We start from the raw sequence: 22725 nt of genomic DNA, 5'->3' as shown, positions 1-22725 counted from the left end.
TGTATCTGACCACAGTATTTAATACTAGAAGCCGTCAAATAACATTCATATTGCCTGGTGTGATTTTGGACTTGGGTCATAGTTAATTTTACTCAAAATTAACAACTAGACTGCTTGAACACTAACACAAATGACCTCAGGGTGTCGCTATTTATGTCCATATGTACCAACCATCGGTTTAATGACATGGTGTCATACTTCTAGTTTGGTTATGATAACAAATGCGGAAAAACAAGGCAAGGCCTAATTCAATTATGTGTATTTATCATGGGTGTGTCAATTTGCGCACCATTTACCAGAGATAAGGCTCAGCTACATAGCAGTACTGTGGGGTCGATGGAGTTTGGACCGGCTGAGGTCTCATGTTTGGGGCTGAACCGAGGTCTCTGATGGGGTCTGACTGTTAACAGCCCAGGGAGTTGTGTCGGCCTTCTTCCAGAGCAGAGGTGAAGAAGGAGCCCTGGTGTTGGCAGACTAAATGACACAGATCACTTGACCTGGCAGCAGCTTAACATGAACAACATAATCAAACAACATACTTGATAATCAGATGGAATAAAGAAGAAGAACAGTACAAAAGCTACAGCTGTTACACAGTAGAAGTCTAAAAAGTACAAACAAAACACCGGCTATTCCACAGACACACCAGCAATAAATAACAATAATAAATATATAAATAAAGTGGTGTTGCTGTAATATTCCTGTTAAACGTTAATTTTGACCCTCGTCGGACGCCGTTCCTGCCTCGTTCACCTGGACGCCGGCGGCTCAGATGCACCTGTAAGCAGCAGTCATAGCACCATTACCTGCTAGAGCCCGCCCACATTGCTCAAGCTCGATCCCGATTGGCCAGTGGGCCGGCCGGGTGCTGCCAGTGTGGAGCACCTGGTAATCAGTCACCGGCGGAGCTCTGTGGATCTGCGTACAGTGAACGCACCACACAGCAATGCTGACGAAGGGCAAAACTGAGAGGAATAGTCCGGCTTTCTGTGCTCACCCGGCGGGTCGGGGCCTCGTTATGTTTTAAAGAGGAACTCCAGCAGGGTTTCATCTCCACAAAAACCGCAGAGGAAAAGGCATTAACTCGCTTGGAAGCTGCTCCGGGGCGGACATTATCCTGACGGAACGCTTGGCCACATCCGTGTTCCCTGCCCCGCTCCGTGTGAAATAGTCTCCTTAAACAATGACTGCTTGATTTTTTTAATAACCGTCTTGTAGCCTTTGTTTTGTTCAGTTCTGCTTCCAGTTCTGCTTGGTTTTTTTTACGAACTCGCCATGGTGGACTCCACTGCCATGAGGAAGACTTTTGTGGTCCCGGACATAAAGCCGCTGGATTTGTATGACTGTACTCGAGCAAAAATATGCGCAAGTGTGGGATGGCTGCTGGCGAAGTCGTACGGCTGTGCAGGTAGGTGATGGTTGACTTTAGGCCTGGTGACTTATGGAGGATAGTATTTTGTCCGTTTGTGCTCGGGCGGTGTTTATATCTTGTTTAGGAGCGTAGAAAAGAAGCTCCCGGTTGTGTGTGAACTGCGGTGTTTGTACAGCTCAGCGATTTCCAGCACAAAGAGCCGCGTACATAAAAAGGGCACCGTCTGTGTGTGTGTGTGTCTGTGTTTGTGTTTGTGTGTTTCACTCTGACACATGTCATTCTCCTTCCATGGCCGGTGTGTGTCGGGGCAGCGGGCCTCCTCTCCGGGCCTTATCGCGCTCACACAGTCCGTCTCGCCCACCAGGCTTCAGCCATAAATCGCAGCATTTGGGGGTTTTATCCGCTTACCCATCCTGGCATACACACACACACACACACACACACACACACACACACACACACACACACACACACACACACACACACACACACACACACACACGGACACACATGGGGCGGAGATGCGTCCCGGCGTCATGCTCTCACGATGGATCTGATCAGCTGAATGAACGCGTTTTTACCCAGGAGCCAGTCCAGAGCTGCACGTTTCTCGCAATAGACAACAAACCCCGTGGGGGCCCTGTGAGACACCATGAAGCCCCCAGTGATGCACCACACACACACCCCAGGGCATGATTTTAGTGTTAACAGCATTTGTAAAATAACCACTGTTAACCATGCGTTAGTCTTCATGATTTGGCTCTGTAAACAGTGTGTGCTCTGACCTTGTGGAGACCTGTGGTTTTGAAAATTATCTGGTAGATTAGAAGGCAGCAGGGAAACATTATCTCACTATCACTTCACTTGTATCTCTATTTTAATACATTCTGTAGTCAAACTACTCCACTATAGCACATTCTCCATACACAAAAACACAAGACCAAATGAAAAGACAGACGACAACACAAGCTTTCATGCGGTGTGTTATTATAGAGTTGGTGACAGGCAAGGTTGGTTTGGTTTTAACTTTAACTTGCTGGCAGCCGGTGTTACGCAATCCAGAGCAGGACTAGAGGGTTGTGTGTTTGTAGTTGTATGCACTGTTTAGCACTCTGCCACGCCCTCTGGTCAAAGTCACCCTCCACGCTCGGCCAATGGAAGAAGGTGACAGAGACTGTTGATGTGTCGCGTTTGTCTTAATCAGCTGGACAGCCTTGCCGAGGAGCTTCCTGCAAAGTCAAGATGACATCATCACGTCCCTTCCCAGAAAGTAGGGCTGATAACACAGGCAGCAGGAGGCCGATCAGGTCATCTGGACCTCGGCTCTCCCAGGTCCATCAATCTACAGTAATGATGGCCACTGGTAACAACCTGTGCCTGCATTTTTCTCCAGTACGCCCAGTCTCTCTCTCTCTCTCTCTCTCTCTCTCTCTCTCTCTCTCTCTCTCTCTCTCTCTCTCTCTCTCTCTCTCTCTCTCTCTCTCTCTCTCTCTCTCTCTCTCTCTCTCTCTCTCTCTCTCTCTCTCTCTCTCTCTCTCTCTCTCTCTCTCTCTCTCTCTCTCTCTCTCACAGTTCTTTGCTCTGGCAGCAGATGACTCATGGTGCAGGTGTTCCAGACTCTCTATTCACCCATTGATGTTTAATATAACAATGCAATTTCTATGGGGCACATAGAAATAGAAGACGTGCTGTTATACCTCTCCTTTAGCTACGTACACAGGAGCTTGTTGGCTGATCAGTGCCAGTAAACAAGAGTAGACGAGTAGTTGTGAAATGGAGGCAAAGTTGTTTGGAAAGGTGATAGTTTGTGTTTTTCCAGCTTCTGCCTGAAACTACTTTGTGCCTTAAAGTCAAAATGAGACCAGAAACTCTTGATTCTCTAGTTCGTAGGCTTGTGAGCTGACAAGTTCAGAGTCATACTATATCTGCTGGAAAGCTTTTCCTTTTGACAACATGGCTCTTTGTGTGTTTTTGTGTTTCGTCACGAGTGAAGCTGAAGAACCTGGAAAAGTCAAAACCTGTTTCTCTCCCAGTCTTTAAACGCGTTGCTTTTGCTCCACCTAGCTACAGAGCTGCTTGGATCATTGGATTACTCATCCTCTCCAAACCATTGTGACCAGGATGAGTCAACAGGTGAGGAGGATCTGAGGAGGATGTTGGCTTTTAAGAGTTTGACAAAGCCTCATTGGTGCCCCATAAGGAACTCCTCCATGCTGCAGTGAAACCTTGGATACCATGACTGAGAAATTCTGTTTTCACTTGTCATTCTACACATGGAGGTCAAAGGTCAGAGTCAGTTAGAGAATGGCCCACAGCCATCTGGAAGCAGTTGACGCCATATCCTGGACTGTCACTCTGTCGTCCAACACTGACCTGTTGTCTCTCAAACAGCCATCACATAATGACATTATCTGTAATCTGTGTTCCTGTGTAGAATGTCTTGTCTGCTGTGATGTGTTCAGTATCCAGGGCTGGTCAGGATGTCATCATTACTCTAATGGCTCCTTCCTTCTGATGGTGCCAATGATCGTGAATATATACGCCATCACAAATGAAGTGCTCCTGTGAGTGCTCTGCTGTCCTCTCACCTCCAAAAACATGCACCTTAGTATGACTGAGATGGACTGGCAACCTACCAAGGATGCAACCTGCCTCTCCCTCTGCCTTTGATCGATTAACTGATTAATCGATTAATCGAGTATATAAATAAGAGGAATATCTACTACTAAATTAATAATCTAAATAATCAATAGCTTTGTTGATTTTGCCCTAGTTTGTCCGTTACATTATTTGTTGAAAATAGTGCACAGTTGTGTTATCCAAAGTTTTTCCACTTCCCTGTGCCGTGAGTGTGAATTCAGGCATTGTTATAATTTCAGATAACTTGAACAACGTCCCCCATGTTGATACTGTAAATGGGTCGAATGTCTACACTGTAGTTTTCCCGTGAGATGTCTGCTGTGTATCACTCAACACAGCTGCTCTCACCCCGACTACATCTTTGGGCATCAAAACCGTATCTGCTTTGTTCTAAACGCAGAAGCGTAGAGACAAACATATTTGATCCTTTCTCCCACATGATGACGGTGTTAATGGTGCATCATGACATTGCGACAGATGGCAAAAGTAATCAAAAATTGTACCAAGGTGCTATGGTGAGGCGAGTAAACTCAGCATCCAGTGTTTAGACTCAGCTGCTAAGTGCTGCTGATGCTGTAACTTGAGCCGGCGTCCCGCTCGTATGCTGACCGTGCACATGTCTGCACACTTTGACATGTATGATGAATTATTGAATCCGTGTCGGGGTTCCTGAGGGGCCGGTGGGACAGACCGGCATCATAGTTTGCCAAATGCAGCCGGTTTTGAGGATTGCTCTGGCCCACTATTAATAGAGCGCCGACTGTTGCTGTGACAACCTTCTTGAAATCCAATGCTGATTGTCCTACTTAAGTTAAGTGGGACTGGAGGGAGGGCGATGGCAGACATCCAACCAGGTTCAGTCTGTGGCTGATTTCAGCTAACCTTTGTTGTTATGTGTTAGAGTCGCTCTAGGTTGGTTGATGACTGTCAAACAGGTGAATCTGATAATGTTTGTGACACGGGCAGCACACAGGCCCTGTTATCTAATGAGGCCCCTCGGTATCGTTACAAGCTCACACAGTTCAACTGACTGCACTCCTGATTTGTGTTTGATATCGGCCTCAGTCCTACTTTGTGCCAATGGGCTTTCAAATCTCCTTGAGGTGTGTTTGTATATGTAGCAGACTATGATTTCGGAAATTGATATAACAACTAATGAGCTATGATCCAATGCCAGGATCTTAGAAACATGTCGGCCAATGATGCGACAGATTCCGGGTCACTGCAGCAGGTTCAGCCAACGGCTTGAGCTCCTGCGTCCTCTGACTTCATGATCATCTTGTGAGGTGATATATCTTATTCTCTAACCTGAATGTTGTTCACGTTTGACTTCTGCCTTCTCCTTCAAAGCAGCAGATAAGCTCTGACCCCATGACCTGGGAAAGTGACAGAGCGGCTGCTGCTCCACATTGTGCAAACACGCACACACACTAGTGTTTTCCATCAAAATATCTCCCAGGTGGTGTGTTGGTGTCAACATGTTGACTTAACTCTCCTTTTGCCCCCTGACTCTTCTTCTGCTTCTTCTTCTGCCAGTCATATCTGGTGTCATTGCTCCATTTCCATCACAAATTGTCACATTTCAGCCCTTTGGTGTTTGACAGAGTGAGTCAGTGTCGGGCCGTCTCATATGGAAATCATGCTCATATATCGACTGACGATGATCTCACTGAGCTGTGCCATTTGCATCCTGCTTTGTATCCAGGGGGAACTTTCCTCATGGTGTCAGGTTATTTTCTCTTTTTTTCCTCTTTTTAAACATGTATGTATAAATGACCTTGACCTTAGACCAAAAGTGAGAATTTTAATAGGTTTGTTTAGAAGTTTAAATTAAGCATCGTACAGTAACTTCTTCACCACGAAGTGTCGCAGCACACTATTGGATGAACTCTATAATCATTGTCTTCATCATCATCAGCTTCGTACCTGATTGTTTTGTTACATTAAGTACCTGTAAACACACTTTGTATTCATGGTAGTTACTCCTTTCTCTCTCTCAATACAGGCTGCTTGTACTCAGCTTCTGGCCTAAAGGCTTAAAAACAGGCGGGGGTGCATAGTGCAGTGTTTGCACACACACACAGCCTATTAGGTTTGGTGCTGGTTTCATCAGGTCTGAATGCAGCGAAACCAGTTTCTGTGTGGGTGTGTCAAAGTGTGTGTCTTAGGATAATTTGTACGGTGATGTCATTCAGTCGAAACACATGATTTGACCGTGTTCACCTTGTTACTCGTGCTGTTACAAATAGCCGTACTACAGCCCGAGACAGGATCTGTTCTTTGCTGTTTCTGTTTGATGTGTTTGTGCTCTCGGGTTGCCATCTTGTTCTATTGCAGCTCTTTTGCAAACATTGAAAGAAGGACGTCTAAAATATAAACCCAGAGGTTTTAAAAATAATCTGGAGGTACACGCCTGAGCTCATCATGTCTGACTGACCTTGATGCCTACGATGATTATAACTCCACAGCTTATGCCAGTTGTCTCATCTGCTACCAAACCTGCCAGGAAATATAGCGACATTGTTGTGATTATAGCATGCATTGTTAACATGCAAAGTGAGAAATGAGACGCTCCACCCACTGCACGCTCTCAAATTAAATGTATGTGTTTTGTCTTTGTTGTGCAGAAAATGTCCCTGTGGAGCTGCGTGACCCCTTCTACTGTGACCAGTATGAGCAGGAGCACCTTAAACCGCCCGTCGCTCGCCTCCTGCAGTCTTCAGAGCTCTACTGCCGCACCTACAGCCTGCTGTTGGGGGGCGCTGGAGTCGAGCCGCAGCCCAAAGACAACGCCGCTCTGCTGCAGCTCCTGGCTAAGAGGGGCATCGTCACCAAAGACCAGGACACGACGGTGACCGACACAGACCTCCGCCGCAAACCCATCAAAATGGTAAGGAAGGGTTACGCTGTTCAAACTGGCCTCTTGTATATCAACTCTCAACAGGAGGAGTACAAATGAAGCATCAGAGGGGCCCCATTCTATTCAAACAGAGCTGAAGCATCAGAAATGGAAGGAAACACCTGTGTCCCAAGTTCACGTTTTGTTGATAAACCTGCTGAAATCGGGTAGAGTTCGGGCTGTCACTCCATAAGCTCATTGCCGCCTTACAAACATGATTTGTAATTCAAAACGAGCTAGAAGCCACATGCCTTTCAAGGCCTTTAACATTGATCAATTCGTAACAGTATATTTCATTACACGCAGTCATACAGGTGAAATCTCTGCCTCCGTGTTTGAGTTAATTTGGTTATTTGTTACACAGACGTAGACAGAATCAATGGAATTCCTTCGATCTCCAAATATACATGATGCCGAGGTGACGTGCGCGATTGAGACGTAAACATACGTGAATAAATGGCAAAACAGCGACCATCTCTCCTCCTGTGGACCCGGCGGCTGTTCAGTCCAGGGGTCTGTAAAGAACCCTGAGTGGTCTTGGTTGTTGAAGTAGAAGCGTGTTTATCCTTTGATTCGAGGGATTAAAGGACATCAAAAACACTCCCACCCGTTCCAACCCAACCCCCATCCCCCTTTGTGCCCTCCTCTCCCCCCCCTCCCCTCGCCACCCAGCTGATCCCACAGGATGAGTGGATCCAGCTGTGAAGACTTGGGCATTCTCACAGCGAGACAAGGGGACAGCTGCTTGATTTCAGGGTGTGAAAGGCAGCGAGGGCCCGGCTCGGACATACTAGACGGTCCAAATCAGCCGGAGAACAATGGCTAAGCAGTGTAGTTGAAACTGTAGATGCTGTATTGAGAGAACACACCGGGCCGAGTCAATGAGCTGAATCAAGCAGAACTGGTTTGTCCTCTTAGCTCTTTACAAGTATATGTGGCTCCGGCATGCTCTTCTCCAGTGCTTACACTTTAGTGGACGATGTCGCCTTCTTGGGCTTACACACATACAAAGAACTCAGAAAGTAGAATCCAAATAGCCGGGAAGAAGACGCATACTTGAGCTTTGCTGCTCTCTCTGGGGCAGCAATTGCTTGGCGAAACTCAATTTCGGAGTAGTCTGCAAACCCCCCGCCCCCCCACCCCTACAGTCAGATTGTTTTCCTGGTGAAACGACATCCTGCCTGGTTTCCCTCAGACGCTTTGCTTCAGGCTGTGTTATGAAAGTGAAGTCGGGACTCTCCAGGGATGTGCAGAGGTGGAGTGGAGGTGGTGTTGCCCTGGTTGTCAGGTGGAGGCTGTTTGCTCGGCTGCCTGATGTCGGCTGGCCATTGCAGAAGGCGAGGCGCTGCTCATTATCTGCTTAACTGTGAAACGTTTTAGGAATGTTTTTGCCATTATTACATGGCAGTTTAATGCTACAGTTTAAGCACATAAAAATATTAAACAATATTTAACAAAATTCTATTTCGATTGAGCTTTTGTTGAGGAGAATGCAAAAACTACAAGTAAACTCTTACAATAGCTTTACTTTCACAAAAATAAGATATACTTGTACAAATATAAACTGAAGTGATAAGTGCATATTGGTGTTGAAAATATCAGTGTGGATTCTTTGATGTGTCAGCAGATGTGCACCTTTAATAGCTACAATGAATGAGGTTGTGTTACCCGCAGACAAACCTGGATCGTGTGAGTTTAAGTTGATTTACTGGAGCATGGACCATATAAGCTTCATCGATTTATAACGGGCGTCATCGGCCTGCTTGTGCATTTCCTCACCATGCTTGTAATTCTCCTGAGAGCACACCAGTGTGTAGCAGGTGCTGAGCACAGGGCAGACGATCAATGGAGAGAAACAGCCACACACTCGCAGTCTGTGCCCTGAGGAAGACTTGAGTCAAGATGTCGGCTCCGACTTCACATTAAAGTTTGCGGTTCCCCTCACCATTGATTACAAACCAGGTGCACCATAGGTCACTGGTAACTGACCAGGGTCCCCCAATATGCTACATTGTTGCCCCCTTTCTGCTTGTGTGCGTCTCAGTTCTTGGTGATCTGGACCACAAAGCATCCCGGCTGCAAGGTCCAGTCCTGTTCTGGCTTTAGGTGCTGCTGCTGCTGCTGCTGCCCTGTACGAGCCTTCTAGCTGCTGTCTGGCTCTGGGATGCTCTTTGACTGAGACTGTTCGTGACTGGCAGCACAGCAGCAGTGTGGCAGGCATGGAAAGTGGGTCATGCTGCAGCAGTATTAAAAGGATGGAGCATCAATGTGGGTCTTGGCCTGTAAACGGCTTTGGAACAGTGACAATCTGCTGCGGGACTGCTGCATTAAAGCCTCAAATATCTGTGTCAAACACACAGACGTATGCAGAGTACGCACTTATGTTGAGTCGCGCTTGTTGCTACCATTTAATTTTCAGAGCAGTGTATTATTGATGCTCCTCTGCTGCCCAGATCATTGTGCTGTTCATACAGACTCAGGGGTGTAGGGTTGAGATCATAGCAGACATTGTACTTGTACACTTGACGCTATGATCAATACAGGCCAAATCAATACTCGCCAAACATATGTGCAACTATAACTATACTACAGGACTTCTTCTCCTCTGTTCAGCTCAGTAGTTTCCACCAAACCTCCATGTGTTTGCATCTAGACCTTCAGGAACCTTAGATGTAAGTGTGTGTTGTGTATGTGTTGTGTGTCATTCGCTTCCTACCCTCCGCCCCAGCCCCCCACATCACTCCTCAAATGAAGGATGAAGGCCTGTAAAGATTAAGAGATAATCTGTCATGCAGACTGAATGCCTGAGACGACCACCGTCTCAGAATGCAGCCACCAGTTAGATGTTTCGTTTATTGTTGGCTGCCGAAAAATGTAAATGTCAGTTAAAAGAATTGGTTATTATGATATAGAGTTCTTGGGTTTCTTAAAAGGCGCTATATACATGAGTTGGACTTCCCCGTGTTCCCGCTGTGACGGAGTAAGTGATGTAGCCATAATGCAGCCAGACATGTGTGAGGCCGTGTTGTTCTTGCATAGGCACTGACCTCTTGTCTTAAACCAGAACGCTGTGTTGGCGAGTTTCTGGCCAAGTGAGCATCAGTCTGGAGCTTAGCTGAAACTGGAGGCGGCTCACCCAACGCCTGATCAGAAAATGGACTTGGGGCTAATGGGAACCTTACTTGAGCTAGTAAAGTTTAAAAATTGTTGGTGGGGGGGAAAAAAAGCCCTTGATGATTGGAACATGTTTGTGACGGAGATGGTCTGTGTGTGCTTACTTAAACCAGTCTGAATCTGTCAGGGGTCCTGAGCTCAGTGTTCCCCTCTGGGCCCCAGACCTGCCTGATCCCCCTGTTTGTTTGCTCCCTCAGCGGGCCGGGTGGGGGTGGGGTGAATCCCGTTTCAGACATAATCAGATTTGGCCCTCATCATAATCTCACTTAATGATTCCTTTACATTCTTGGTTTGCTTCTGTTCTTGACGCCAAAGCAGATTTGGGTCGTTTGTGATTCCACGTGTATGGGATCGCTAACGCCCCGTTCACTGTCCCTCCGTCTGTCACATCAGTTTAAAGGGTTTTAACCGTTTGCTGGCTTGATGTTTCCAACGGGGGAGCCGCCGCGAGCCCGGAGCACAACTGCGGACAGAGATGCATTGTGGGTCGGCTGGGTGGTTGTTATGGTGACCTGGCAGGCTCTGCTCTGTGTGTTCCAGAGTTGCCGCTCTCTCCCCTCTCATTAGGGAGACTTATGATTTGGCTTAGCGAGCTCTCCATAGTCGGCACAGTGGAGCTCCACTAGTCCCCCCCCCCCTCCTCCTCTTCCTCTATCATTCCTCTCTTTTGTCATGAATGACTCTCTCCTTTCTCCTGTGAATAACTACCTTACAGCATAACAAATAGGGCTGATCTTTTCCTCAAGCTTCATCATTCACTCTTCCTCTTGAGTTTTCTCAGTCGACCTTTCTTCCATCATACCCTGCCGCTCCCTCCACACTGTGTAGATTACCACCTTATACAATTACTAAACCCGCTAAGGATGTTGTGGTTTCGGTCACGTTTGTTTGTTTGTCTGTTTGTCTGTCTGTCTGTCTGTCTGTCTGTCTGTCTGTCTGGGTTCCTCAAAGAACATATTGATAGTAATTGAAGTTATATCTTTGATTGTGGGTGTTTGTTACAGTTTTGATGTAATTGGTCGGCAAAGTTGAGTGGGCGTGGCTCATTCTTTAGAAAGTGCAACATCCCATGAATTAATCAGTCAACTGTAACTGAACCTAGTGGACATGTGCTGTCGCAGTCATGGTCCAGTCAATTACCCCTTAAACTCCATCAAGGAGAGTAGGAGTCATAATCGGACGGCTACTCCCTCTTGCCAGAGGTAAACACTGTCTGAGAGCTTCATACTGTACTCTGTTTTCATATGGACTCAGTTAGTAAACAGCTATTGTTTGAGTAAATAGCAGAATGTTGCTCAACAGGTATCACTGTGTAATAATGGTGCTCTGAATCAGTCACATCCTGGCGTGCTCAGCAAAGATGCTCACCCGTCGTCCTCGTATGAGACGGGTCTCGTCTCTCGGACATCATCAGCTCTGGTCTCGGTAACTGCATCCGACAGCCGGGCCAATCAGGGCACAGCGCCTCAAGTGATTGTCTGCAGAGCCGGGTTCAGTGCTGTCAGACAGGCCTTTGCTGGCAGCTCCTGCTCCGGTCAGCACTTCACATCAAGGTTGAGTAGACAGACGTGTGCACGCAGCGGCTCTGCCACCGACCACCATCTCGGCCGGTGCAAAGGTCAGAGTAAGAATGCAGAGTTTATAAGTAGTAAAAGGGAACTGGCACTGATTTGTACAGATTAGGCTCAAACCTGGAGAGTGGAGTGAACAACCTCATGACAGGAATGTGTGTGACCTGCCGTCCTTCCCCTTAGTGTTAATGCTTTCACAAGGATCTTCTTGCAGTGAGTAAGAAATAAGGAGCGACGGGCCTCGTGGCTTAATACTGGACGGCACTTGTTCCACTTAGCACATCTCTGTTACAGGTTCTTTATGCAGGTTTGTGAGCCTCTGAAACTCATCCTTAGTTAATTTGCTTGCGTTGTTCCTCTCCACCTTTTGAGATGGAAAACAGCAACGGTCTTATGCTCACTGGACAAAACAGGAGGATGTGATTTATGCTGAATAGATCCAGATGTTAACTTGTTATATTCTGAAGTCCTTGGCGGTCAGACATGTAAACACCCCATGACGGAAAGCTGCTAATGAGCTAACAGGTTTACATGGTTAAAGCGCTGCGTCTTAGTGAGCTGATAATGTTGTCTGAGCGTTTTAATGGACTCTGGCCATCAGGAATCCCTCTGTAATGGAAACTTCCATGTGAGGAAAAGCACACTTTTTTCTTTCTTTATACAATAAACAGTCATTTCTACACTCATGTTGTCGGACATGTGCAAAGAGGCCACATTCAGATGCTCAGTGATCAAAACATTAGAGTACCACCTTGCTTACAACATTTCATTTTATCCTGCAGTCTGTCACTGATGAGTCATGCAGCGACGCTTTACAGTGCAGAGGAAGGAGGCAAACTGCAGAGAAGGCAAATAAAGGGAAAGCAGCTGAGGAATGACGGTATGTGCGGCGGGGAGACATGCGTTATCACATTACAGGTCCATTGCCTACATGATGGTTACACAAACACAGGTCCAAAGTTCGCCCACATACTCAGATGTGAACGCTTCCACGCTAAGACGTCAGCGCGTCTGCTGACTCACCGCGGTCTTCTGCTGACACCTAGAGGACACTGTTGGTACTGTCAGTGAGATGAGTACTGCAGCAGTGACCCATGCTCTTCCTTGTTCTGTCCTGCAGAAGCGCCAAGCAGATCAGAACAAATGTGGCTGTGCTGCGTTGTTGTGCGAGCGGATTGATCAGATGCTGTAAATGTTGATTGACGGTTCCTCATCTCTCTCCTGTGTGACTGGCAGAGTGCCCACCTGGCCACGATGGATGCCTTGATGGTCGTGGGAGCCATGGAGACAGTTACGGTGGCGAAGACATGTGGTGCTGCTGAGCTACTGGGCGGAGCCTCCAGCTGGGAAGAGGCTCTGCTTCAGTGGGTTAACGGGGTAAGAGACAAGACCCAGATGATCAAGTCTGTTTCATCCTTTTGCATCCTTTACAAACCAGTCTTCGTGGTCTGTTCTGGCTTCTGAAAGCCAGTTGTGGATGCAGTAACTTATGAATCCTGCCGCTTCTATATTTTTCCGATCTGCAAACACAACCCTCGTTAACTTCATTGTTTCGTCTTCTTGTTTCTCTCAGCTAAACCTGAAGCTGAGGGAGCGAACGGAAGGAGCCCAGAATGACACATCTCAGGCCATAACAGAGCCCCAGCCTGTTCAGCCCTCTGTGAGTACCTGTGTGTAACTCTATGTACCTCTGTGTGTACTCCAGAACACCCAGTAATCTGTCTGGGAGTATGTGAGTAATTCCTGCAGTAAAAGGAGTATTGTTTGACGCTCACAGTCTCCTCCATTTGTCAAAAGGCTGTTTGTCTTCTTTTCAGGAAAATACTGTCATGGCCGCCGTTTCACTGGTTGATCTGGTTCTTCCTCTTTAGCTCTTAATGCCTCTCCCTGTCCTCCGTTTCCCCTCTTCTTCTCTGTTTGCTGTCCCACTTCCTTCCTCCTCTCTGACAGTGTCCCACCCGCTGGTACTGGAAACTTGTTCCTGTAAGTTCCCTCCTTTCCTCTGCTCCCCCCCCCTCCTGTCCCTCCATCCCTCCTCCAGTGTCTTCATCAAATTTATCGGCACATGTCTGATGATGGTGGTCAGGTGTGTTTTCTTTCTCCCGACGCCGCTGTGAATGCGTGTGCAAGACAACCCGACTTACCCAGTTACTCTGCACGTTGCCATGTAGTGTGTGGTGTGTGTGTGTAGGGTGGGGGGGGCAGGACAGGAGAGACATTGTGTGTTGATAGAGTGGTGCATGATGAACCATAACCAGCACTTAAGCCGACTGAGAAACTGCCTGTTCCTCTCATCCTCTGGAAGGAAGGAGTGACAGATGAACCCCTCTTACTCTCACTCTCTTTCTCACTCTTTCTCACTCTGTCTCTCTGTCTCGCTCTCTGTCTGTCTCTCTCGTACTGTCCCTGTGCCTCTCTCCCTGTGTCTCTCTCTCGCTCTCCTTGTGTGTCTCTCTCTCTGTCTCGCTCTGTCTCTCTCACTCTCTGTCTCTGTGCCTCTCTCCCTGTGTCTCACTGTCTCTCTCTCGCTCTCCTTGTGTGTGTCTCTCTCTCGCTCTCTCTGTCTCTGTCTCTCTCGTTTTGTCCCTGTGCCTCTCTCCCTGTGTCTCTGTCTCTCGCTCTCCTTGTGTGTCTCTCTCGCTCTCTCTCTGTCTCGCTCCGTCTCTCGTTCTCTGTCTCTGTGCCTCTCTCCCTGTGTCTCTCTGTCTCTCTTGCTCTCCTTGTGTGTCTCTCTCGCTCGCTCACTCTCTGCCTCTTGAGACCCTCACTTGTCCTACTTTTGACTGACAATCCTTCCCTGTTTGTGCTCTGATTCTCTCACTCCCACTGCCTTTTGTACACCTACATTCCTTCCCTTACATACAAGCACGATTGTTATTGGTCCTCTCTTCTCTTCTCTTTTCCTTTTCTTCCTTTCATGCGATCCTCCAATATTTCCTCCGCTGCACCTTGTAACAGTGTCGGCCTAAAGCGCGTTTAAGTATCCACATGTTTGGATCGTCTTAACTTTCATATTGGTGTCAACATTAACCCGTGTGGTAAATTGAAACCTGAACCTGATGGATCGGCCTTGTCCCGCTTTCTCTGCAGCTCCGGTACAGGAAGGACAAAGTGCAGTCCAAGCAGAAGCCTGTTTTCCCGGCGGTGAATGAAGTCAAAGACCTGTCTACTGGCTGTGCCGTCGCCGCTGTCATACATTACTATTGTCCCGGCCTGCTAAGACTGGAAGGTACCTGCTGCAAACTACCGCCAGTGGTCAAGTTCAAAGCCACAGATCGCTCCACCTGCTTAACATCTTTCACTCCTCTGATGTTTTGCCCCTGGTTAGATGTTTCTATGAAGGAGTCCATGTCTTCGCCTGAGAGCTTATACAACCTGCAGTTCATCCGTGAGTTCTGTGACAGCTGTCTGAAGAGCTGCTGTCCTTTGTCTCTGGAGGACATGTTGTACACGCCGCAAGAGCTTCAGGTACGAACCCTCAGAGTTCCTTCACAGATGAACATGTTGGACTTTGTCTTGTCCTGTTCATGTTAGATATTCATCTATTCTGCTTGATTCCTTCAGATCAACCTGCTGACCTTCTTAGCAGATCTGCTTTGCTGGTTTGAAATTAAAAGACCAGAATTTGTTCAGCCAGTGGACACATCAGGTACGAGTCGTCTAAGCTTATGAGTAAGACCATCAAATGAATTAAGAGTCAAAGTCTTATATGTTTCACTTTTCCTTCAGATGGCTCCACACCAGTGACGCCATCTAAAGTTAAAGGGTACAGACGTTTTTTCCGTGTGTATTTCTGTAGTGTGTTATTTTCTTTGGCGTGTTGTTTGAGCTGAGCGTTTGTTTCTACAGCAGCTCTCCCTCCATCTTCAAGAAGCCCTTCCTCCCCATCTCCTCCCCTCTGTCACCTGCTAATGTGTCAGGTGAGACATTCATGTGTTTGACTGCTCGTTTGCCTGCTGGCTGTCTGATGACCTCATTCTTACCTTAGGATATTTGTATGTGCACATTCTGCCCTTTGCTTGTATCGTTTGGTCGATGTGTGTCCCTGTGAGGTGTGCATGCCTTTACATGTCTGTGTGTGTGTGTCCCATTGCATTCAGGATCTTTGACTCAGTCTACCTCAATGTCTCATATAGAAGGAGTTGGAAAGACGTGGAGCAAGAAAGCTCTGGGGTAGGACACACACGCACACACACCACCACTTACACACATACACACTGTGCACATCTGTTTGTATTGTACTTATATCACCTTTCTACCTATTTGTAGTCGCCCCTTGTCAGCCGTATCCTTCAGCATTCCCTTTGGCCTGGACAGTGATGTGGACATTGTGATGGGCAATCCTGTTATAACGCGCTCTGTGAGCTCAGACCAACTCAACCCTGCCGGCCGAGCGCCCTACACCCCCCCTGAAGACCTCGGCCACGTGCTCGGTAAGCCCTCTGGCCCTAACGGCCCACACAGAGCTTCCTGGTCGACCCAGTCACCTAGCATTCCGAGGTTGGCGGAGGAAAATGGCATTGGGGAGAGCGAGACGGGAGAGTTGCCCACCATTGAAGAGGCTCTTCAGATTATCCACAACGAGAGCAAGATGGAGCCTCGCTTACACCCCGACGGTGCCCCCGATGGCTTCTATCTGCACTCTCCCGATGACCCTGCTAGCTCAAGACATAACGGCAGCCCGGCGCCCATCAGCTGTTCCGCACCATCACGCTCCGGAATGATGTACCGGCCCACAGGAGAGTCCAAAGAGTCCGATCGTGCCAGAAACGTCTCAGAGTGCTCACGCGATGACGACTCTGTGTTGAGAGACGGCAGTGTGGACTCTGATGCCTCAGAGGACCTCCCCAAGGCTCAGTCCATGCCCGCCACTCCTGCTGCTGGTGTGCGCCCCTCTAGAGGCCAAAGCAAAGGTCCCTCCGACAGCGGTGTGAAAATGACCAGCTTCGCAGAACGCAAGAAGAAGATTCTGGATTCTCCCAAAGCCAGCGAGCCCTGTCCACCTGAGATGGCCACCTGGGCTGCACAGAAGTCTGAAGAAAGCCCCAGCAAGAGCCCGCAACTCAACAATGACATGTCTGAGCTCGGGGCTCGGCTAGAGGAAAAGCGCAGGGCTATCGAGGCACAGAAGAAACGCATCGAAGCGATCTTTGCAAAACACAGGCAGAGACTCGGGAAAAGTGCCTTTCTGCAGCTGAAAAAGGAGCAGCAGGACGAAGACGGAGCCGACGGCCCAGTCGGTCCCTCATCCACAGAAGAAGACCTCTCCGGTTTGACACTAGAGGAGAAGCTTGCACAAATGGAAGAAGAAGAGCAGCAGGAACTAGATCGACAGCGCCCCTCGGTTGAGGAGGAGGGAAATGCCAACGCAGCGATTCAGCCCAACAAAAAGGACACGCCCTCCAAAGACACGGCAGGGACGCCAGGAGAGAAGGTCCCTGGGACACCTGGTGAGAAAAGCATGGCTCCCCTGGGCGACTACAACAACGCAGTGTCCAAACTCACCGCAGCCTTGAGCTCCTTACAGAGCGACATGCAGCGTCTGTCCCAGCAGCAGAATCAGCTCATCAAGAAGAAACCGTCACCTTCCAGCAGTAAATCCTGGGTCATCCCACCTAGCCCCAAGACATCCACCCCAGCCACTCCCTCCTCACGCCTGTCCCGGGAATCAACCCGAGACTTGAATTCCACCTCCTCCTCTCCGTCTCCGTCCCGTAAACTCTCAAATCCCGCCATTTATCCAAAATCCCCCCACGTCCAGCGAAGAACCCAGTCTGTGCCCCCTAAAAGCCCCAAAAACCAGGCTCGTTCCCTGGACGTCAAAGGTCCGACCCTGTCACGAGTCATCACCCCGCATCAGAATGTGGATCGCATCCCTCACCTCCGTCGCGTAAATCCTTGGCAGTGCCAAGTCCAGACCTCCTCCTCGTTCTCCCTTGGATCTTCTGACAGCTTAGATGAGCTGTGCTCGTCTAGACGGACTCCTGGCGCCACGCCGACCCCGAGCCTGACCCCGATACCGACCCCTGTCCCCTCTCACCGCGCCACAGCAGACGACGCCCTGTCAGACGTGGGCTCCTGTGACGATCACAGCATCTTCAGCATTGACCTGGAGGCCACTCCAGGCGCCTTTGCCAAGAAGGAGAGACCATCTGGTGGAGGCTACAGCTCCGGTGCCCCGTCCGAGTGCTCCTTCGACAGCGACGTGCCCGCCGCCGCGCTCAATGGCAAACGCAGCAGCCTCATCGAGATCCCGTTGTCTGCTCTGAGAGGAGACGCGGAAGAGGAGGATCACGGCGGCGACATATTCTCCGACTCCATGAGCGACCGGACAGAGCCGGAGCTGAAGGGCGGAGTCGGGTTCTTTTTCAAGGTCAGTGACTGAATATGATCCTATGCCAGCTTGTGAACAGTTTGCCTGAGGAGCGTAAGTGTAACGACTTTATCCTCCGTTATTAGGACGACAAGGAGCGACCTGAAGATGAGATGGCCCAGAGGAAAGCTGCTCTGCTGGAGAAACAGCAGAAGAGAGCAGAGGAGATGAAAAGACGCAAACTTGAGCAGGAAAAAGAATCCAGGTGAGCTCATTTCTAACATCGATGAATTTAAACTTCTTACCAGGATTGTTAGTTGTGAGTGAGTGGAACATGCTAGTTGGAGTTTTGGACTGATGTCGTCTCCCTGTGACTGCAGCAAGCCCCAGTGGATGATCATTGAGGGCTGGGGAGACAAAGGTGAGGACAGACCGCAGACTCCAGTGACCCCCCCAGTGTCACGCACCCCGCCAGCGGACGGGACCCCCCAACGCAGAGGAGACTTCACCAAGCAGGAGTATGAAAGGAGGCAGCAGCTGAAGATCATGGAGGACCTGGACAAGGTGCTGAGGCAGAAGCCCACCACAGTCCGCGGTGTGAAGAAACAGAGACCTAAGACAGTGTTCCGAGACGATTCGGGTCTCTCTCGCAGCCCCGTCAGAGGGTTCATGGGTAAATTCACTTTTCACACACACATGCTGCTTTTTAGTCTTCACCTCTCTCTGCATGAACACGTTTGATTTCTGATTGTAATCCGGCTCTGTTCATCTCAGGACCCAAGCTGAACAAAGTCTACTCCCACTCCACCATGAACCTGTCCTCCATGGCTCAGGACACTGGAGGCTTGAGTGTCAGGAAATCTCCCAGGTAACAAGATCATGGTTGTGTGTTGACAAAGCCACATACTGAGAAACTCAACTCACATTCCTGTAATGCTTCAATAATACATCTATCTGGAGAAGAAAGAAAGACAGAAGAAGAAGATAGAAGTTAAATGTTGTCATTTCCTGCTCATAAATATCATTTGATTGATTAATTTTTGCTCTCATCTGCCAGTTCTGAGTAAAAGGATTACCTCATAATGATGTCATGATCATATCAACATTCTTAATGATCATTGATCTGCTTGAATCCCCCTCCAGCCGCTCACACTCTCCCTCCCGCCTCTTGTCACCGAGGCGAGGGAGTGCTCATAATGGAGAGAAGGACTGGGAAAATGAGTCGACTATCTCCTCTCCTGCTTCAATCCCAGAATACACAGGTGAGAGATGCTGTGTGTGTGTGTGTGTGTGTGTGTGTGTGTGTGTGTGTGTGTGTGTGTGTGTGTGTGTGTGTGTGTGTGTGTGTGTGTGTGTGTGTGTGTCATCATGGAAAACTGTGCAAAGTGATTCCTTTGTGTTTCCTGTCTGACATGTGGACATATTGTATCTTGCAGGACCAAAGCTGTACAAGGAGCCAAGCTTTAAGTCCAACAAGTTCATCATCCATAATGCCATCACTCGCTGCTGCCTGGCTGGCAAAGTCAATGAGCCACAGAAGAACAAGATTGTAGAGGTAATAAACTGAAAAAGAGAGAAATCCACTTCCTGTTTGATCCCAAACACACTCACATGCTGTATTGTCCCTTTATCTTTCTCCCTCCTCAGGACATGGAGAAGAGTGTGGGCAACCACTTCCTCATCCTCTTCAGAGATGCCAGTTGCCAGTTCAGGGCCGTGTACACCATGAACCCCGAGACAGAGGAGATGAGCCGTCTGACGGGCATCGGCCCGCGCGTCATCACGCTGGAGATGATCGAGTCCATTTACAAATACAGCTCTGACCGCAAACAGTTCACCGCCATCCCGTCCAAAACCATGTCCATGAGCGTGGACGCTTTCACCATCCCAGGGCACTTTTGGCAGAAGCGCCCCGGAACTCCCAAGAAGCTCGGCACCCCCAAATAATGACAAAACCGAGTGAGACAGGAAGTCCCAGCTAGACGACTATGCTCCTCTGCTTTGGCCTGTGTGGCACTTATAGCTTAATAATGTCCATTACAGTCAGACTTGTAGTGTGCAGCATGAATAATTCTGCTTGTCGGTCAGATTCCAGCCTGGACCCGAGAGGAATCGTACCACCTCAACATGCCAAAAGGGCCAATCGGTCAATAATCACTGCAGTCACTTATTGATCTGTGGTCAGGAGGTTGTGATTGGCTCTGCCAGGTGTACTTAGATTGTAAGATAGAAAAGAGACTGTGCTCGTCAGGATGAAGGATTCTGTTTCCCTTGCACCCTTCCTAACTCCCCCCCAGATTCCCCTGTACGACTCTTTAACAGAAGGAAGAGGAGGAAACGACCACACTGCCTTTGCTGGCACAACAGTATTTTGGGCCAGAAGTAGTTTCCCACCCTCCAATCTAACGGCTTCTCCTTTTGCTGCCTTTTCTTCTTCCAGGGCTTCTCTCTCTCTCGCTCTCGCTCTCTCTCTTGCCCTCTCTTTCTCTCACTGTCTCTTGCTCTATGGCTCTCTCGCTCTCTCTCATCTTCTGAGAAAAGCAGATCTCAGCAGAACACATTTAGCAGGTAATGCTGCTCTGGTGAATGTAGGGCACACACACACACACACACACACACACACCGACACACACACACTAGCCACTGGTTCCATTCAGGGTGGCTCATGGTGGTTTGTTGCACTGTGGGCGGTGATTGTCAGTTCGTCACTCCACTTCAGCTATAAGACATCTGGATGTTTTTTTTATACTACTTTGACTTTGACATGTTTTTTGCTGGACAAATCGCTGCAGCCTTTGGAAGCTGTAAGAATGAAACCCAACTGACCTTTTTCCTCTAATCTGCTTTATTTTCAACATGTGATGAATGAAATCTGAGTTTAACTTGAGACAAACGATACTGGAACATGAAGGAGCTTTATCAAGTCTATCATTAGCTGGATTCAGCTCTGTGTGAAATTGATAATCAATGCTGATTTAATATATAATGAATGCTGATTACTTAGACTTTTTGACAATGATTTGTACAAAGTAAGTTGACCTTTGTAAGCTATGAATAAGCTAGCTCGCTGCTGAAGCATTTAGTGCGACGTGTGTGTGTGTGAGAGAGGAGAACGAGTGAATGAGGATGAATAGAAATTGTGAAAGAGCTGAGGCTTGTTGAATCTTGTCTGGGGATCAATAAATCCTTAAGGTCACTGGGAGTCTGTTTCCTGTTATGTAATTCCCTGTTTGAGTGTTTGTTTATACCGGAGACTCCCTCATATGTTATTGGGGGACTGTTGAGGCCAAATGTTGTTTTTTGTTTGTTTACCAGTGTCCACGCAACCCGAGGAGGAACACTTGACCCTGCACGCGGCCGCCATCTGGTCACCACAGAATCTGCGGGACTTTGTCTGTCTTGGCTTCCTGTGCAGCCTTTAGCACTACAGCTGTTTCTCACATCAGTCTGTGAAAACAATGTCCAGAGCGGCACTGAGTGAAAACGCTGAGGTGGTTGATTGAACGTGTGTGTGTGTGTGTGTGTGTGTATATGTGTGTGTGGACGAGTGCATACGGATCCAGTGGATGTTTGTATTTTATGTTTTTGTAATGAATAGTACGAGGTAGTAAAACACTATTTTGATTTTGTGCAATTCTCCAGAAACCCCTGCGTCACCCTTAGGTGTATTTATTTGGTCGACATTAGATGTGTTAGGTTCTATTTATGTCTTTTGGGATTTTGTTTTGCTTAAGGTGATTCACTCATTTCATAGAGGTCGACATGACCTTCGCTGTATGTCCCTCCTCCTCTTCCTCCTCTTATCCAGCACACTGTGTATGATCATCATCTCAGCAACTGGACCAGACAAATAAAAATCCTTTTTAAATCATTAAGTGTTTTTCATGACCATTTTTTATTTATTTTCTTTTGTGTGTGTGTGTGTGTGTGTGTGTGTGTGTGTGTGTGTGTGTGTGTGTGTGTGTGTGTGTGTGTGTGTGTGTGTGTGTGTGTGTGTGTGTGTGTGTGTGTGTGTGTGTGTGTGTGTGTGTGTGTGTGTGTGTGTGTGTGTGTGTGTGTGTGTGTGTGTGTGTGTGTGTGTGTGTGTGTGTGTGTGTGTGTGTGTGTGTGTGTGTGTGTGTGTGTGTCAGTGAAGGATTAATTCAACATTGACACAAATTCCCCGTCATGGTTAATACTGATGATACTGGAACATGAGTGGAACATGGCAGTGTTTTTCAATACTGAGGTGTGATGTGCTTGGTGTGGATCCGGGCCCTCCTCAGGTGTGTTTGGTGTGGATCCTCCTCAGGTGTGCTTGGTGTGGATCTGGGGCCTCCTCAGGTGTGTTTGGTGTGGATCTGGGGCCTCCTCAGGTGTGTTTGGTGTGGATCTGGGGCCTCCTCAGGTGTGTTTGGTGTGGATCTGGGCCCTCCTCAGGTGTGTTTGGTGTGGATCCTACTCAGGTGTGTTTGGTGTGGATCTGGGGCCTCCTCAGGTGTGTTTGGTGTGGATCTGGGGCCTCCTCAGGTGTGTTTGGTGTGGATCTGGGGCCTCCTCAGGTGTGCTTGGTGTGGATCTGGGCCCTCCTCAGGTGTGTTTGGTGTGGATCCTACTCAGGTGTGTTTGGTGTGGATCTGGGGCCTCCTCAGGTGTGTTTGGTGTGGATCTGGGGCCTCCTCAGGTGTGCTTGGTGTGGATCTGGGCCCTCCTCAGGTGTGTTTGGCGTGGATCTGGGGCCTCCTCAGGTGTGTTTGGTGTGGATCCTACTCAGGTG

At 48.4% G+C, this 22725-nt stretch overlaps 1 protein-coding gene across 2 annotated transcripts; it reads left to right on the top strand.

Annotated features, from left to right (window-relative positions):
- Positions 1 to 907: 907 nt before the first annotated feature.
- Positions 908 to 21838, top strand: camsap3 (calmodulin regulated spectrin-associated protein family, member 3). Of its 2 annotated transcripts, none has more exons than XM_076144240.1 (17): positions 908 to 1408; positions 6640 to 6902; positions 12893 to 13033; positions 13230 to 13316; positions 14747 to 14885; positions 14985 to 15124; positions 15221 to 15305; positions 15386 to 15422; positions 15509 to 15576; positions 15757 to 15829; positions 15926 to 18029; positions 18116 to 18234; positions 18350 to 18642; positions 18744 to 18837; positions 19113 to 19231; positions 19406 to 19524; positions 19617 to 21838. In XM_076144240.1, exons 1-17 carry the CDS (start codon positions 1276 to 1278, stop codon positions 19914 to 19916), a joined length of 4314 nt encoding a protein of 1437 aa, XP_076000355.1. In that variant the 5' UTR covers positions 908 to 1275; the 3' UTR covers positions 19917 to 21838. The 2 variants fall into 2 exon arrangements, with proteins under 2 accessions (XP_076000355.1, XP_076000354.1); XM_076144239.1 differs by having other exon boundaries at positions 15506 to 15576.
- Positions 21839 to 22725: the final 887 nt, after the last annotated feature.

This window comes from Genypterus blacodes, unplaced genomic scaffold, assembly GCF_046128005.1.
Source record: "Genypterus blacodes isolate CSIRO-AG114 ecotype Tasmania unplaced genomic scaffold, CSIRO-AGI_Gbla_v1 ptg000028l_1, whole genome shotgun sequence".
NCBI lineage: Eukaryota > Metazoa > Chordata > Actinopteri > Ophidiiformes > Ophidiidae > Genypterus > Genypterus blacodes.
Note: the sequence above shows the minus strand (reverse complement) of the source record. Positions and strands in the feature narration are given on the sequence as shown.

Coding starts and splice junctions, on each gene's coding strand:
- camsap3 (XM_076144239.1), top strand. CDS start 1,276: ATGGTGGACTCCACTGCCATGAGGAAGACTTTTGTGGTCCCGGACATA. Junction 18,838..19,112: donor AGTGTCAGGAAATCTCCCAG/GTAACAAGATCA, acceptor ATCCCCCTCCAG/CCGCTCACACTCTCCCTCCC. Junction 19,525..19,616: donor AGAAGAACAAGATTGTAGAG/GTAATAAACTGA, acceptor CTCCCTCCTCAG/GACATGGAGAAGAGTGTGGG.